Here is a 19265-nt window from a genome sequence, read left to right as displayed (position 1 = left end):
CCGCAGACATTCGGGCAGAAAAACCAAACTCCTGCACCTCCATTCAATTTTAATATCACTAAGCTAAAAATCTAAAATACTTTCCTAATTTAACATTTTTATTAAACTCTTGCATTTCTTTAGACCCATTCAAAAATCAAGAGTTGACTATTTTTAATGCTTGTATAGTTGTTAATTTAATTATAAAAAGGTATAAAGAAAAGACCAGCATTATTATTTGATAAATATTTGGTCAAAAAAGAAAGTAGTTGATCACTATTTGATAATTGATTGAGCCACTTACTAATGAATAATAATACTAATATTAGACTATACTCCCTGCACGTGTTGTTACTGTTGACATAAGATTATATAAAATAATTATGAGTGTCAAACGGGCATGTCCGTTCTGCAAAAACTCGTAAAAAAAAAGACGAGGATATGACGGATATAGTTAAGGGTGCGAGTCTAAAACTTTGATCCGCCCTACAAAAAGTGAGGGTGGGCGGACTAAGCTTGCAGACAGTATACTTTTTAAGACTAAAAATACAAAAATTTATGATAATGTTTGTGCCTGCAAAAGTCCGCATAAAAAATGGAATGGGACTGTCACACTAAAGTACGAGCAAAACGGACATGCTCAATAGACCGGATCCGTTTTGCCACCCCTAAAATAATTCATAATTTGTTGATCCAGTGATGATTGGGATTGAACTTGATAGGGAGAACTGCCGTTCAATTTTCCGCAACTGCGATTGTGAGACAATTAAAACTACTTTATATCATAACTGACTTTTAAAACAGATTAACCGGTTCAATCGACTGAATACTACTGATGATGATGGTGAAAAAAATTACATAAAATAAAAAGAATCAATCAAATCATAAGTTAAAAACTACCTATTTTATTTGGTTATGATTAATCATTTTTAATGTTCTCTTTAAGAGGTTTTAAAGAAGATAAGTCAAGTAGTTGAAAATTGAAATCTTCGTATCTGTTAGAAAATAATAGCTCATCTATAAAGTCATTAAAAATGTCTTTTCTTTAATTGGTAAAATTAAAACCTCATCATGATTACATATTCGTTTTGTGAATAAATAGAAAATTGATCCATACAACTGTTTACTTTCTCAATTGTTGAATAGTTGATTCAGTCAATTTTTGTTAAAAAATCATTATAGATTTAAAGATAGATAAATGACGAAAAATACTATATATGTTTTTGAATATAATTATAATACAATTAAAAATATGGTTTTACACACACATATATATTTACACACACATATACTCCATATAATACAATTATTCAATTAGAATGTGAAAATATAATTTCAAATAACTATTTTGCAATTATCTCATATAAAATTTAAATATTTTTCAAAATTATAAAATAAGACTTAATTAGTATCTTGTTCTCTTTAAGTTAGTGCGTTTTTGTTTTTAATTTTTAAGTCGGGTTTTTTTGAAAATAGCCCTCAAATGTTAAATTTTTAAGTTAGTGCGTTTTTGTTTTTAGTTTTTAAGTCGGGTTTTTTTGAAAATAGCTCTCAAATGTTAAATTTTTTCGCTTTTAGTCGAATTTTAACTTGAAGACTAAAACCAAAAAAAATTATTTAAAAAAATTCAAAATAGAGACAAAAAATAAAAACACGCTAACTTACTTACAGTGACCAACATACTATTTTAAGTTATAAAATAATGTTTACTATTAAAATCCCTTTAATAAATAATAAAAATATAGAAAAGAATTTTATTATAATTAAAATATATAAAACACATAATATAATATTCGTGCAACATTCTTTCTTTTCCTAAACACAAAGCATTTTTATTTTTAACAATTCTAAAAGGAAAATTTCTTTCATTCTAAATATGAGTTTTTCATTATTAATCTACTTATAGTAAAACTCATTCCCACAAAAGAAAAAAAACAGACCGTCAGATAGTACGTTTCATGATAAAAGTTTGTGAATGTGGTTCTCTTAATATCTCAAATTTAAATTTATGAGAGATCGATCTCCTTTATATTAGTCGGTCATAAAGTTGAATATTGGGTTTTTTAAAATTTTTAACTTGGCTATGTTACCTAAACAACGGTCGAAATTGCTAACCACGTCCCACTCTTTAGTTTCTAGGTTCTTCAAAGCAAGTCTTTGGAAAACAATGGATGTTTTGTGGATGGGGTGTAGGAGGAGTATTAGAGATGGTAGCCAAATTAGGGTATTAAATGAGCCTTGAATTCGTGGAAGTAAAGATGTTTGTTTAGGGGGTCCGTATTCTCAAGTTGCAAAGGAGATCTTAAATGTTCCTTTGGTTGAGGACGTGGTAGTTGATGGGCTGGTTTGGAATGAAGATAATAATGGCGAGTATAGTGTCCGTACAAGTTATAGACTCTGGAGGAACTCGCTTGGTTATCACTCTAATTGTAAAGTTATCGGTAATTGGGAGAATTTGTGGAACATTTTGGCTCCGCCTAGAGTTAAACACCTTTTATGGATAATTTGTAGAGGTTGCTTGTCGTTGCGGGTTAGACTCAGACAACACTATGTTCGATGTCTGTTGGAATGCCCAGTTTGCAAAGTCAATGAAGAAAAGGATTGACATGTGTTTTTCGGGTGTAACACTATTATTCAGTGTTGGCAAATAGCAGTAGAGAAGATAGGAAGGATGCATGTCAAATTTGCTATGATGGTAAAGGTGATTTGGAAGAACCGTAACAATATAGATTGGAATTATGTAAGGGAGGGTATCTCTATATTAGGCTTGCGAGCCTATTTTAACTGGCAAGATTGGTTCGCAACCCAGGATACTCATGAAAGGAATAATAGTAATCAAAACTCTTTTGTGTGGTCTCTTCCAGCTGAAGGTTGAGTGAAGTGTAATGCTGATGCCGGTTTCAACAAGCTTCATCGTTCTATTAATATAGGTTGGTGTTTTCATGATAACATGGGTAGATTCATTACTGCAGGAGTTGCTTGGAATATAGGTAGTATGTCATCTATAGAAGCTGGGACTTTAGCATTGAAAGAAGTTGTTCAACATGTTGTTACCATGAACTTGGATTATATGATATTCGAAAGTGACTCTCAAGTGTTTACTCAAGGCATCCATTCTATAGCTACTGATTCGTCTAAGTTTAATTTTATTCTTCTTTCTATTAAGCGTTTGTTAGCTTTTATTTCAAACTTTGAGGTAAAGTTTATTAAACGCCAAACGAATATGGTTGCCGATCCGTTAGTTAAGGCGGTCAATTCTTGGTCTAGGCGTAGTATCGTTAATGTTATTCCTTCTTGTACTAACTTTCATTTGATAAATGATATGAGTTAATTTTGCTCTTGTAAAAAAAAAAAGAAACATGAGTTTTTATATTAACCTTTTATAAACAGTAGCCTCAATTAGATATGTGGGCTCTTAACTAAATTGTTTGTTTCATGTTGTTGTTTTCTATGTTAATTTATTAAATATACCTTGTTATCAATGTGGTCATTCATGTCAATGTTTGGTCAATAATGTTAAGTTTTATTGATTTGGCATTACAAGTGACATTTTTAATAGTACATGTCTTATGCCTTATTATGACGTAACATGGTGGAGAATGAAATTGATCTTCCTTGAATTAGTCTGTCATAGGACCGAATATCAAGTTTAAAAAAAAAAACATGAGTTTTTATATTAACCCCTCTGTAAAAAGTAGTCTCAATTAGATATATGGTCTCTTAAGTGAAATGTTTGTTTCATGTTGTTGTTTTTGTCCCGTAAATCTTACTATTAGTTTCTCAAATACACCTTGGCTAGTTAATGAAATCATTTATATCAATTTTTGGTAAATAACGTTAAGTTTTGTCGATTTGGCATTACAGGTGACATTTTTAATATTACACGACGTATGCCTTATTGTAACGCAACATGCACTACAAGTAACACATTTCACCACGGAAGCAAAATGCATTAAACGTTGGCTAAAAAAGCGAGGTAACGAATGACGTTATGAAAAATGATCACTTTACCCCTCAGTTAATAAATAACCAAGGGGCTAAGTTATTTGTACATGGTTTCAAACTCCAACATCTCCATTTTAATTATTTTTAAAACTAACGCATCATACCTCTCAGTTTATCAATAAAATCAAGGGGTAAGATGATTTTTTCAAAACTGATTATTTACACATGATATTAATAAATTAATTTACTTACAAACTATATTGTTTACCCAAAATATTATTTCAGACGAGAGAATAGGATGGCAAGCTGGAAAATGATATAACAGAAAAATTATTTCATTAAATATTAATTTAAATGAAAAATAAAAATCAATTTAAATTATTTTAAATATTAAAATAATTAACTGTTTCAAAATAATAAAATATAATAACATGGCATAAAAATATAGTAGCTGACACATAATAATACCTGGCACATCATTAAAATCCTGTTTTGTTTTGGAGGACCACAAAAAAATACAAGAAATTTGAAAAAATGGGAATCAAAAAGTTAATTTTTTTAAATGATGCAAAAAGTTAAGAATATATAAATAGGAGGACTAAAAATATATTTAAACCTTATTTTTTAATCAAGTTATCTAATGACTAAAAATTTATCTTTTAAAAGTAAATAATTATGATGTCACAGAATTCAAACTCACTCCTGTATAATGTGATGTTTTTGCAAAACTATCAAGTAATTTGGTTTAACTAAACAAAATTATAGATTATTTACTATTTTATCAATTCATGATGTGTTGATGTACAATTTTAAATTTATAACTTTTGGATTTCCCACATTTAAGGTATGTGATTTTTGTTATTAAATTATCTGACAAAAAATATATTTCTCACATTTTAGGTATTTGATTTTTGTTATTAAATTAATTGAAAAAGAATATTAACTATTTATCATTCATCTATTTATCTTTGTAGGATAAGTACTAATTTTTCTAGTAAAATGTTGAATAGTTTGTTTTTGAAACTATCATATTAAAAATAAATTTTAAAAGAATCTTTGTAGGATAAGTACTAATTTTTCTAGTAAAATGTTGAATAGTTTGTTTTTGGAACTATCATGTTAAAAACAAATTTTAAAAGATAAAAAAAACTTCTTTTTCTTATCCAACATGCTTTTAAGTCAATTTATTTTTGCATCATTGTTTAGAAAGATTTTCTTTATATAACAGAAAAGATTTTCTTTAAAAATAATTGGTTTATATATTATTAAATATTAATGATTGAATATTTTAAGGGTGTACAAATTTTGGAATAAAAATACAATTTTCAATATAAAAATATTTGTAATGACAAATTATTCTGTAGTCTTAAAAATTTGATTTTAACACTAGTTAAAAGGTAATTTCTTAAAATATATTAATACTGTATTATAGCTAAAATTGAATGCTTTTGAGAATTAAAAAACAAACAATTATTAACTTTTATACTCCATTTAATATCATAATTAATTTTTTAGTAATAAATACCATTTTATTATTTCATTAATTAGTATAGTAGGGGCATTTGTTAGCACATTGTTTTAAAAAACAAGTGTCTCAACTATGTATATAAGATACTTACATTTATTTATAATTCATCTCTTTCAATATATATATATATATATATATATATATATATATATATATATATATATATATATATATATATATATATATATATATATATATATATATATATATAATTTAATGCACTGGACAAGTCAATCATCAAAATTTTGACCAAATAATTAAGAGATTCAACTATTTAATACTTGTAATAAAGTAACTTGGTCTCTAAAGCATTTTAAGTTTATCATAATATATTTCAAATTTAACTCTTTCACTCTTTCCTCCTCAATCTTTGACAAGTTTTCTATGAAGCAAGATCATCACTCCAAGCAAAGTTCCTTATATATTTATCCAATTCATATAACAAAAGAGACTAAACATGTCTTTAAAATAATTATTCAAAAATATACATTAATTTAATAAAAAAGACTAAAATTACATATTATATGCATAACAATTTTGTAGAAAATAAAATATATTATTTTTTAATAGAAATTAAAAAAGAAGGCTGAGATATTTATAAAGACAAATATATATATATATATATATATATATATATATATATATATATATATATATATATATATATATATATATAATTTATATTTTAAATATAAAAAAAGGTCATGCTAACGAGTGTCCCTGGGGCACTGGTTAAGCATTCCTAATAAAGATAATATTATACATTCAACGCATTGAATACACATAATATTTTTTAGAAAAGTTAATTATTTATGTTTTCTATGAATTGAATACATATATTTTAGATAAAAAATTTATCATTTTACTTTATTAAATAATGTTTAATTTATCTTTTTAATCTTTTAACCAGTGCTCCGGAGACACTCGTTAGCATTATCCTATAAAAAATTCGCCTATAACCGATAGTATAATAAACTCATACTTTATATATTTTTTAACATATTAAATATAGATTTTGTAAAGTATAATTCTTATAGATGCACCTAAATAGAATATTTACTTTTAGGTGAAAAAACTAATAAGTATTGAATAGTTAATGAAAATAGTTTGTGAAAAGAAACTATTAATGTAAATAGATGTGTAACATGTGTTAAGAAACTATTAAGTATACAAAATTAAATATTATTATTTTACAATCATATAAAAAGAAGAAAAACATTATAAATTATTATTTTTGACATTCTAAAGTGTACATTAAAATTTCATGCGCGAATCTCACATCTAGTTATTTTGGTAAAATGAGTTTTTAATTAGTCAATTTCTAACCTCATATTTCTTTTATCTCTTATTTTATAACCTTTTTGGTCCATCTTTTTTCTATAACATGATATTATATTATTATTACTAATTTAACTTGATAAGGCACATTTAAAGTTAAAATTTTCAAAATAATTTTTTTTCTTAATTGAACTTTTCATATTTAAAGATAATAGATTCTCAAATCTGCTACCATCAACTCTCATAAAATAAAATATTAAAAGAGTTTAATAGAAGATAAACATCATAGAGTGCGAAAAAATGTCATTACCACATCATAAATTTAAAATAATTTTTTTAATATAATTAAATAAAAGATTAAAAATTCAATTTTAATAATTAAAATAAATTATAAAATTTTTAAAATAGAAAAAAAAAAGAGTGAGAGAAAAGAGAAAGTTTAGAGAGAGGAGAGAGAGAGAGAGAAGGTTTAGAGAAAGTGGTAATGTGGAGTAAAGAGGGGTATACTATACACACACACAAGAAATAATAAACATTAAAACATAAAATCAGCTCAACAAGACGCACACACAATAGAAGAAGAAGAAGAAGTGCATGTGTATTGTGTAAGCTTAGCTGTACTTACCGGAATTATCGCTTCTTTTCCCATTTCACCCTTACTCACTCACATATTGCGGTGGTGCGTGGAAGAGAGAGAGAAAAAAATCACCACCACCACAACCACCACCACCACCACAACAACAACCATCACCACCACCACAACAACAACCATCACCACCACCACCATCACAATCACCCTACCTCTTACTATCATTTTCTTCTTCTCTCTCTCTCACATAGTTTTTTTTTTTTTAATTTTTAATTTCAACCCAACCTATTTATTTATTAATAATAAATTTCTTTTTTATTTTCTCCAAATTTAAATTTCTTCTTTATTTTCCCTCTGCCCAAAGAACAAGAAGAAGAAGAAAAGAGTAGGTAGAAAACACAACAACAACAACAACCATTGAAGACACAGAACCACTCTTCTGATTCAGGTTATTTACACTTGTTCTTATTTTTTATTTCAATTATATATTATATACTAAAATGCATAAATACTGAATTCTGATTCATACACTTAGGTCAATGGTTTAATATCAAGATTGGATCAATGGTGGATCGAAGATTCACAGTTTGGTTTGCTTTATTGCTATTGTTTCTGTCTTTTGAGCTAACATTGGAACAGATTGAGATTAAGCCATTGAGTTCACCTACAGAACGTGCAGCACTTCTTCAACTTCGAGCTTCTTTAGGTTTGAGAACCAAAGAATGGCCAAGAAAACCCGACCCTTGCTTAATCTGGATTGGTATAACGTGTCGGAATGGCCGTGTTGTCGGGATCAATATCTCGGGTTTTAGAAGAACAAGAATTGGTAGGAGAAACCCTCAGTTTTCTGTTGATGCTTTGGTTAATTTCACTTTGTTGGAATCTTTTAATGCCTCTGGTTTTTACCTTCCTGGGGCTATTCCTGATTTGTTTGGGGTTAGTCTTGGTTCGCTTCGCGTGCTTGATCTTCGTTCTTGTTCGATTGGAAATGCTATTCCGAATTCTGTTGGGAATTTGACTAGGCTTACTGCTCTTTATCTTGCTGATAATAATCTTACTGGAAATGTTCCTGATAGTTTAGGTCAACTATCATCGCTTTCGGTCCTTGATCTCGCAGGGAATTCTCTTACGGGGATTATACCGGAGTCTTTTGGGTTTCTTGCGAATCTTTCGTCACTTGATTTGTCGGGGAATTTTTTCTCCGGGCCTGTTCCTTCGCGTTTAGGGACTCTTTCTAGGTTACAGTACTTGAACCTTTCTGGTAATAGCTTAAATTCTTTGCCTGCACAATTGGGAGGTCTTGTTAGCTTGGTTGACCTTGATCTTAGTGAGAATTCTTTCTCCGGCGGTGTTCTTCCGGATTTGAAAGGGTTGGGGAACTTGCAGAATGTAGTTCTGAGGAAAAGTAATTTTACTGGTTCTTTGCCTGTTGAGTTGTGGTCGCTGCCGAGGTTGACGTTTGTAGATGTGTCTTCCAATAACTTCAGTGGTTTGCTTCCGAATTCTAGTTCCTCTGTCGATTCGAGTGTTGCTGTTCTAAATATATCTCATAATATGTTTTATGGAGGTCTTACACCTGTGCTCAGAAGGTTCAGTTTTGTTGATCTTGCAAACAATTATTATGAGGGTAAGGTTTTGGATTTCATGAATAACGTATCATTAGATAGTAACTGTCTCCAGGATGCGACAAATCAGAAGTCAACAGTGGAATGTGCGTCGTTTTATGTGAATAGGGGGCTCAGTTTTGATAATTTTGGACAACCGAATACGACAAATTCCACAGGAGGTTCTGGGAAAAGTAATAAAACTAAGATTATATTAGCGGCAGTTTTAGGTGGACTGGGTTTACTTGCACTTTTGGTTTTGTTAGTGGTACTGTTGCTTTTGTGCGCTCGTAAAAGGGGTAATTCAAGTCCAAGGGGAAATGGTGTGGGCCCTGCTCCTACTGCAGGCAGTCCTCCGCCTCCTGGTGTATCGATAAACCTTGCAAATGTAGGAGACTCGTTTACGTATCATCAGTTGCTTCAGGCAACGGGAGATTTCAATGATGCAAATCTTATAAAACAAGGCCACACCGGGGATTTCTACAATGGTGTCTTGGAAAATGGGATTCCGATTGTCATCAAAAGGATCGACATGCGATCTATGAAAAAGGACTCTTACCTATCGGAATTGGACTTTTTTAATAAGGTTTCTCATCCGAGATTTGTTCCCTTATTAGGTCACTGCTTAGAAAACGAGAATGAGAAGTTCCTGGTTTATAAACTTATGCCAAAAGGGGACTTGTCTAATTGCTTATTCTTCAAAAACACCACATCTGAAGATGGTTCTTTGCAGTCCTTGGACTGGATAACCAGGTTAAAGATTGCTACTGGAGCAGCAGAGGCCATATCGTATCTGCATCATGATTGTATTCCACCTATTGTTCACAGGTATTTTTGGATTCCCCCTCTTGCTTGTTTTTATTATTTCTCGTCTGTTTTGGCAAGCTATTCCATTTTGAGAACTGATACGATACCTGGTTTCTTATCGCCGTAACTAATTATTTATAAAAGATACAGTCATAAAGGTTGGTTTTGTTTCTATATCTTAAAGGTGACTCTGCATTTGTGACATCTTTAAGAGATATTGTCATTATTTTTGTGTGTTACTATCCACTTGCTAGTTGTTACTCAATAGAGTTGAGAAAAACAAAGTTGGAAACAAGTTCAACTTGTGAATGTATTCTCTCTAAATGATTGGAATGGAGAAGTAACATGTTTATCTAATATTAGTTCAAGCTTAATAAGCATGTCTTGTAATTATTGTAGAGATATTCAAGCGAGCAGTATACTTCTCGATGACAAGTATGAAGTTCGGTTAGGAAGTCTAAGTGAAGCCTGTACTCAAGAAGGTGATACCCATCAAAGTAAAATCACCCGGTTTCTGCGATTGCCTCAGTAAGTACTCCACCAACGTTGTATATAAATGCCATGAGACTTATATTTAATTGGTCATTGTGCATATTGCAGGGCTTAATCACTTAGGCTGTTTTTGGGGAAAACTGCTTATGCTTTGAAATTTTCTACTGATATTAGAATTGTTTTATATATTTTAGATGCGTTGTCTTGCCGGTCTGTATGCGTGTGTTTTCAATTATGAATGTTGCTCATTTGCTTTTTTGTAATCACTACTCATTGACTTTTCTTGCCTTTGCAACTATGGAACCCTTTTCTAGCCTACTCTTTCTTTCATATTTTCTTGTATTTCATTGCTTTTTAGTTGAGTTGTATTATGAGTTTAACTTGTTTTCATACCATATTTGCAAATGCATGTTATTTGCTATAACAACACGCACCTAATTTCTCATTTCTATTTTTAATGTGTAGGTCCTCTGAACAAGGTGCATCTGGTAAGTAGAAACTTAAGTTCAGTTTTCAGTTTTCAGAATGGATTTGGAGTCAATTTTATTCCTTGATTGATTTCTTGTCTGTATCATATGCATAAGTCTGCACTTTCCTTCTTACAAATATTTGGTGCATACTTGGATTTGCTTACTTAGGGAAAAAACGCCCCCTCCCCTAAAAGCTGTATCAGTAAAATTTATAAGCTATTTTGAACAGAAAATAAGCTAATCCAAACACACCATTGGATTTTTGACCATGGTGTTAGGGACTGAGAAATTCCCAAATATTGGTTGGTATATAATGGTGTTCAGACCATCACTGAATTGTTTCTGTGAACCACAAAGTAGAAGTAGGAATATCAGTATCAGAAAAGAAACTTTCCACTCTGTTGTTGTTTTGAGCTAGCGATTTGCATTTTCAGAGAGGCAGTTGGATGTCCCTATGGTTATCTATATTTACGAAATATATTGTATTGGATTTGCATGTTAGAATGAGAAGCTTTGCTGTTCCAGACAAGCACTCTAAAAGCTCATGCCAGTTTGGGTGGTCTGTACTTGTCTTTAGGGTGGTGTGTTTGTTTCAAAGTATCTAAACACATTCCCAAAAGTATCTAAACACATTCCCAAAAGTATCTAAACCATGGCAGTAATGAATATTCCCATCATCCTTAACATTCGTGGGAATGTCATAACATTAGCCTAACACTTCTTTCCGAAAATCCTTAGGAATAACATTCCCATCATCAATTTTTTGAAAAAGTTATTCTGGGAGATGATAGATAACTTGAAACGAATACCTTGTTGCGAGTGCTAGCTTGCAAGATTGAGTATTTTTTATGAATAATTTGTGTGATTGATCTCGTGGTTTGTTTTATATGCTTGTGGTAATTGTATTGTCTCCTTTTTTGACTTGAGGTAACGTGAGGAATATATGTTGAGCTAGGAAGAATAATTATTTAATTCTTATTTTGACACAAATTGTGTACTGTGAAAACAGGTTTACCGACATCTGTTTGTGCCTATGATGTTTATTGCTTTGGGAAAGTGTTACTTGAACTTGTGACTGGTAAGCTGGGTATTAGTGCATCAAGTGAGGCTGAATTGAAGGATTGGTTTGATCAGATTCTACCTTGCATTAGCATGTATGACAAGGAGCCCGTGACAAAAATCGTTGACCCGTCTCTTGTTGTGGACGAGGATTTCTTAGAGGAAGTGTGGGCAATATCCATTGTTGCCAGGTCTTGCCTAAACCCGAAACCTTCAAGACGACCCCCAATGAGATACGTTCTCAAGGCTTTGGAAAACCCTTTAAAAGTTGTAAGAGAAGAAAGTTCGAGTTCCGCACGGCTTAAAGCAACCTCTTCTAGAGGCTCTTGGAATGCTACTTTGTTTGGTAGTTGGCGTCAGAGCTCGTCTGATGTAACCACAAATCCTGCAGCTTCTGGTACAAAAATAGAAGGAGCAAGTAGTTTGAAGCTTTCAGCAACAAGTAGTTCATCCTCGCGGAGACGTCATTCAAATGAGATATGTCCTGAGCCATCATTTCGCTTACATGATTTAGAGAGGCCGGAGAATGAAGGAAGAGAGGCTTAAGTTTTAAGCTTTTCTTCTTCTAGTTCCTTAATACCCTTGTGCTCTTATTGAACAGACAAATTGGCAGTAAATTCATACATGGAACACATGATACCTTTCAAAGGGGAACATTGTTTTTGCTTTCAGTGATTTTGGACACAAACTTGTGGAGATAGATGTAGAGTGAAGAGAAGACCAATTGGCAACTGGTATGGTAGATATGGATACTTCTTTGACTGCTTGTTTTGGACAGAGACAAGCTCCATTTTTTCACCTGTAATTGGAATTTTTTTACCCTTTGTTCCGAGTCTTTTAGTGAATGTACATTTTGGATTCGGCGCGTCTAAAGTGAGTAGAGAGTAAAGTAAGTAATCTCAACCATTAATGAGAAAATCAAGGGTTGATAATTCAGCATTCTTGTGATTTGTCATGTATGTACATGTGATATTAACTATTGGTTTATTTATCAATCGTTGATATTACTTACTTTATACTTTAAAGTGACATCCTCATTTTGAAGAAAATAGATTCCTTAATTTTAATGTGCAAGATATTATTATTCTTCATTCAAATCATAATTGATATTATTCTGGGTCAAAAGTTCAGAGAATGAATGAGAAAACAGGTTTTACTGGTTTTATGGCACTGATGAATCTCTAAGTTGGTTTTGGAATCTTCATTCAATCTTGGTTACTATGCACACATTATGGTTTTCTTTTGCAAGACTAAACCGGTAGCTTTAAAGAATAGTTTATTGCATAGTAATGATTAAGAGCTTATACAATTTTTTTCCAAGCAACTTGAGATCAGAGATGTCAAAATGGATTCGGAATATGATAGTGATCCATTGGGCCTGCATTTTAGTATGACTTAGAGAGGAATCTATCTATACCTCCAAAGTGTACGTGACACCCCCAACATATTCTAATAATATTAAAAAAATATCTTTCTCATTTTTTATTTTTGTCAAATATTTTCAAAATTTTTACTCTCAAACAAGAAAAACCGGTCAACGATACGAAATATCTGATTAGTGTTTTTATCGATTTTTTAGAAAAGCGATAAAAATGTATAAAAATAAGTACATGTCTTTTAGAATCTAGTAAAAATGCATATATTTTGAAATCAATAAGTAACGTATTTCCTACTTCCTACGATAAAAGAAAAATCACTCTGACTATGTACTGTCAGGAGCAGCTCTGAAATACTCCCAACAGTACTTCTCTCGATAGTACATAGCCACATAGCTAGAGTGATTGTTCTTCTGTCTACATTACATAACCATTTGGATACTTACAATCCCACATACAGTCGAAGAACCACTCTGACTATGTATTGTTGGGAGCATTACTGTTGGAAGTATTGCAGAGCTCTCATAACTTAGGTAGTCAATCCTCTTGCAATTATCATGGTTTCAGTTATATTAAAGAGGTTTGTAACTCCTACAATCTAACGCATATTTTATAGTGAAATGTGATGTTGACCTTAATTGACGTGGCATGCCACATCAACATCTTTGTCATTTTGTCATTGGTACGTGTACGTCAAGTCACAAAAAATCTTTCATGTGATGTGTCACGCCAGTTTCGATAGAGGAAGTAAATGACATATCCTAAATTTGTGGATGTTGTGGACGGAAAATTTTAAAAGAACCGCTATTTAAATAAATTTTTATAAGAATTAAAATTGGATTAAGGGTTATTTACAGAAACTCTAACAATGTTTAACCCAAAACTTTATTCAAGTGGTTATGAAGAGAAGGTTAAAAAAAAAATGATAGTTTTGTAATTTCTTCTATAATTCTATTTTTCGTTTGCGCACGTAATCAAGTAATCAAGATTTAGGTCAAGAAAATTTTATAACTTATTTTGTTTTATATTTGAACTATTAGACTTATAATTTTTATAATGTAAGGGATTACAGACCCATAGCAGGGTGTACAACCTTGTACAAGATCATCTCAAGGGTTCTCACTAGCAGATTGGCAAAGGTGATTGGTACTATTATCAGTCATAATCAGGCTGCTTTTGTACCTGGGCAACAAATACACAACCATATCCTCCTAACCTATGAGCTCCTTAGAGGCTATTCCACAAAGGGAGGGGTCCCTAGATGTATGCTACAGCTGGACCTACAAAAAGCCTACGATATGGTAGATTGGGGGGCATTGGAGCTGATAATGAAGGAGTTAGGCCTACCTAGTCAGTTTATTGACTGGATCATGATCACTGTGAAAACTGTCTCTTATAGATTTAGTGTGAATGGTATATATACTAGACACATTCAGGCCAAACGTGGGATTCGACAAGGGGACCCCCTATCCCCTATGCTCTTTGTTTTTATGATGGAGTATCTTCATAGACTCCTTCATAAAATGCAAAGAAATCCTGCTTTCAAACATCACCACAAATGTAAGGAGTTGCAGCTCACTAATATCACCTTTGCTGATGATGTTTTAATGTTTGCTAGGGCTGATATTGAGTCTGTCAGGATGCTGCTAGAAGTGCTTCAGAAGTTTTCTTGCTCAACAGGTTTGGTGATCAATCAAAGGAAATGTAAAGTGTACATTGGAGGAGCTGATGCTATCACCTGTCTTAGAATAAAAGAATTGACTAATTTCCAGGAGGGCACTCTACCTTTCAAATATCTGGGCATTCCCATGTCTAGTAAAAGGTTAGAGATTCATCAATTCTGTCCATTAATTGAGAAGATTACCTCTAGAATCACACACTGGAGTAGTAGGCTCTTAAGCTATGCGGGAAAAGTGCAACTTGTAAAAAGTGTGTGTTTCTCAACTGCTAACTATTGGCTTCAGTGCTTGCCATTACCTAAGTATGTCCTACAACACATTGATGCCATCTGTCGATCCTTTGTGTGGACTGGTAAAGCTGGAATTAGTAGAAAGAGCCCTGTAGCTTGGAGAGATGTCTGTAAGCCTAGGAAACTTGGAGGCCTCAATATTATAGACTTGCAGATCTGGAATGACTTAGCAATGCTGAAGCTATTGTGGAATCTTTGCAAGAAAAAGGATAACCTATGGGTGAAGTGGGTGAATTGCTACTATCTGAAGGGAAGTGACCTTATGCAACTTGAGGATAGGGCTCAATTCTCGTGGATCTTTAAAGCTATACTGAGACAAAGACTAGTAGCTGATCAGGTGCAAAACTGGTCGAGTATGGGACAGTTTAGCACCAGCCTGATTTACAAACATCTGAGGGCTGCAGAAAGTCAAGTGCCATGGTACAGAATTTTCTGTGGTAATTGTGCAAGACCTAGAGCTCTCTTCATAGGTTGGTTAGCTTGTCATGAGAAAATGGCTACAAGAAGCAGACTCCATAGATTTGGCTTTGTTGATCATGTTCAATGCTGCTTCTGTATACATGAAGAGACCCAACAGCACCTCTTTTTTGAATGCCCTGAAACGAAGGGTATTTGGCAACACATTTTGAACTGGTTGGGGTTTGATAGGATTCCGCAGGCCTGGGCAGTGGAATTGCGCTGGATAATTCAACTTTGCAAGGGAAAATCCATTAAAGCAAGTGTGTTGAAGCTTGCATTCGCTGAAGTGATCTATGGGATTTGGAAGTACAGGAATGCCATAAGCTTTGGACAAAAAATTGACTCAAAAAGTGTTATTCAGAATATTGTTGACATGATTGTGTATAGGGGATGGAGTAAACCTAGGCTAAGAGCTCATATGGCTATTTTGATGTTATAGTCCTGTTTGATAGCTGGACCTTATGGTCGCTTTGTAATATCTGTTTTTTTTGAATTAATATATCAGTAATTTGATTCAAAAAAAAAAAAAAAATTTTTATAATGTAAAACTACATTTTATTGTCTTTAAAAAAGCATTATATAGGCTATGGCAAATATTTTTTACTTTTGCATAAATATTTTTGTTGTATTTATCTTTTATAATACTACTGATGTGACTGATGTTTTAAAGATTATTTAATTAAGATTATAAATTAGCCGATCGTAAAGTTAGTTATTAAAATTTAAAAAAATTATATTATAAAAATATGTGATATGTGAATATGTACGATTATTATCCATTGTATGATTTTTTATTTATTTAATACCACCTCTAGTTTTATTTATAAGATAATATTAATTTTTTAAATTTATTAAATATGTAATGTATCAGACTTATATATTGTTCAAATACATTGATCATTCATTGTATTTTAAAAGTAAACTTTATATTGAAATTCGAGCTAATCCATCAAGTCGCATAACTCAATAATTGGAAGTTCATGAAGCCCGTGTACCAAATCATTTGTCACCCCGGTCAAGTTAGAGGTGAGAAAAAAGAAACAACCCACAAATAAAGAAATTTGTTCAGTTATTCTTACAAGTTGACATTTTGTCATATCACTCCCCTCATAATTGAACATCATCTTCGAAAACACTTTTTTTTTTATTTAACGTTGATTTATTTTGTAAGTGCATCTACAGAACTTTTATTTAACGTCGTTTAAACGGTTTCGTAGATCCATCTACAGAACAACTCAACGTTAAATAAAAAAATTGCTTTCGGAGGGCAAAAATAAAATTTTGCCAGATGCCTAAGAACATTATGAGATGGATTGAGATATTATCCATAATTGGACCTTCTATATAATGTACTTTTTAACATCATAATATTCTTTTGTGATTTTTTATGTTTTTTAAAAATTTATGCTTTGCTTTTGAGAAAAAATTTAGTTTTACTGAATTTTTGGAAAATTTCATGACTTTTTATCGAATATTTAAAAAATCTACAAGTTTATATCGGATTCTTTAAAATCAGTATAAAATCATTTTTTTTACCTGATCTGAATTTCCAAAATTTTCAAATATGCTTCAGGATTTTTGGGAGATCTATAAGTTTTTATCGGATTTTTGGAGGGGATATATGAGTTCTTATCAGATTTTTGGGAAATTTTATGAACTTTTACCGGATTTTTCAAAAAAATATGATAGTGTTAACTTCATTTTTTATAGGCGCATTTGATATGAACTATCAGATTTTTTAAATTTAATTGCTTTTTTGAGATTAAATTTTCTTAACCAAATGTTATTTTGAGAAGTAAATAATGAGAAAGGCATTTTGGTCGATACAAAAAATAAGGGTGCTAGATATGAGTGGGTTGACAGGTCAAAGTCTCTTAAAAATTAGGTTGAAATGGATATAAGTGACAGTAAAAAAATGCAGTTTGTAAAAGGCTCGTATGGGCGGATCAATTCTCAAATTTAGGCCAAAGAGTGACCAAATTTGTCCGTCAACCATTCAAATAAAAGGGAATTTCTAAATCCCCTCTAAGTGGTGGAAAAACACCCAAAAGAAATCTAAAAATACCCTTTAGATTCCGAAAGTGTATTTCCAGACACACCTTTTTCACCCCAAAACACGTCCTAAGTGAGTCTTACTCCATATTTATTTCTAAAATTTAGTCCAAAGATGCATCTCTGGACCTATCCCATGAAGGATTTCCTAATTTAACAACATTGAGACAAATCCCAATGTATACTTTCAGATTTGTGAAGCGGGAATTTAAAAATTGTCAACTTTGCATGTTAGTCACGATTTCGGAAGTGTATTTTCGAAAATATCAAGAAGAAAATTTAATAAAATAGCACCATGCATGTTCTTCTTCTTCATGATCAAACACACATTTTCCTTCAAAACCCTTAAAAAATATCCTTCCATTCTCATTCAAGTTTTGCACTTCAAAATGAACAAAAGAATCTGAAATTCAAGGTAAAGTTCATGTATATCATTCCTCATTGCTCATATTAATCTGGTTTCTTACTTGAAAAAGTTACATTGTGTCCAGAAATGTACCTTTGGATTCTAGGCAAGTTAATACAGAAGTGCATTTTCAGAATTGTTCAGAATTCATTTGAAGTTGTTTTTGCCTATTTTTTGTTATTGTTTGCATTAGATATGGTGCACCCTGATGTTATATGTAAACCTATTGTGTTTACGGATGCCAAATGTGTTGATGTCAAGAAGGTAGATGTTGGCAACCAATTTACAAATGGACAAGAGTTTGAAGTTCATGATCATATGCTCCAATGGATCTCCACGAAGGCATCTAAATTGGGGCTTGGTGTTGTAATCAGAAGGTCTATTAATGGTTTAGATAAAAGAATTATATTTATGACACTAAAATGTAAAAAAAGTGGCAAATACTTCTATCTAGAAGTTGAAACGAGATGATACTGGTTTGAGAAAATGTGAGTACCTCTTTAAGTTGTGTGGTTATCTTTTAAAACAAATAAATGGAGATTTAATGTGATTTGTAGTTTACATTACCATGACATGTGCGACAAATTAGCTGACCATCCCATTGCATATTGCATTATGGCTGAAGAGAATGAAATCGTTTTTGACATGACATTGAATATGGTGCAGCTCAAATACATACTTGTAACTTTTAAACGTAAAAGACCCGGAAATATTTTAAATATTAAGCAAGTATACAATACTCATGTTCTTAACAACAAGGTGTTAAGGGGCGATAAAACTGAAATGCCGCAAGTGTTGAAACTTATGGATGATCAAAATTATGTATCTAGGTACCGAGTGTGCAAGGATGGAGAAATCGTTCGAGATATATTTTGGACTCATCATGATTTCATAAAGTTGTTCAACATATTTCCCACTGTACTCATCATTAGTTCAACATATAAGACCAAGAAGTACAAGCTTACACTATTGGAAATTGTTGGTGTTACCTTTACAGAAAAGATTTATTCTGTTGTGTTTACATTTTTAGTAAGCTAAAAAGTAGACAACGCAAATTGGGATTTAGAAGCGTGCCAAAAAATTTAAAGAACAAGGAAAAAACATTGAAGATCATTGTCACCGGTCGTAATACCGCATTGATGAATTGAGTTGCAAAAGGTGTTTCTTACATCATACACATTACTTTGTAGGTATCACATCATAAAGAATGTGAGAAGTTGACTTAAACCTGCAGTATGGACCAAACAAATAA

At 31.8% G+C, this 19265-nt stretch overlaps 3 protein-coding genes across 3 annotated transcripts; all 3 read left to right on the top strand.

Moving 5' to 3' along the window:
* Window positions 1-2342: 2342 nt before the first annotated feature.
* Window positions 2343-3310, top strand: LOC131657589 (uncharacterized). Its single transcript, XM_058926971.1, has 3 exons — window positions 2343-2420; window positions 2618-2849; window positions 2952-3310. The coding sequence occupies exons 1-3, from the start codon at window positions 2343-2345 to the stop codon at window positions 3308-3310; spliced, it is 669 nt and encodes a 222-aa protein (XP_058782954.1).
* A 3923-nt stretch (window positions 3311-7233) lies between these two features.
* Window positions 7234-12762, top strand: LOC131660378 (probable LRR receptor-like serine/threonine-protein kinase At2g16250). Its single transcript, XM_058929618.1, has 5 exons — window positions 7234-7767; window positions 7855-9751; window positions 10130-10258; window positions 10688-10710; window positions 11702-12762. Exons 2-5 carry the CDS (start codon window positions 7884-7886, stop codon window positions 12295-12297), a joined length of 2616 nt encoding a protein of 871 aa, XP_058785601.1. The 5' UTR covers window positions 7234-7767; window positions 7855-7883; the 3' UTR covers window positions 12298-12762.
* Window positions 12763-18208: 5446 nt separating this feature from the next.
* On the top strand, window positions 18209-19051 carry LOC131657587 (uncharacterized). Its single transcript, XM_058926970.1, has 2 exons — window positions 18209-18390; window positions 18571-19051. The coding sequence occupies exons 1-2, from the start codon at window positions 18209-18211 to the stop codon at window positions 19049-19051; spliced, it is 663 nt and encodes a 220-aa protein (XP_058782953.1).
* Window positions 19052-19265: the final 214 nt, after the last annotated feature.

Source organism: Vicia villosa, linkage group LG3 (genome assembly GCF_029867415.1).
Source record: "Vicia villosa cultivar HV-30 ecotype Madison, WI linkage group LG3, Vvil1.0, whole genome shotgun sequence".
Lineage (NCBI taxonomy): Eukaryota > Viridiplantae > Streptophyta > Magnoliopsida > Fabales > Fabaceae > Vicia > Vicia villosa.
Note: the sequence above shows the minus strand (reverse complement) of the source record. Positions and strands in the feature narration are given on the sequence as shown.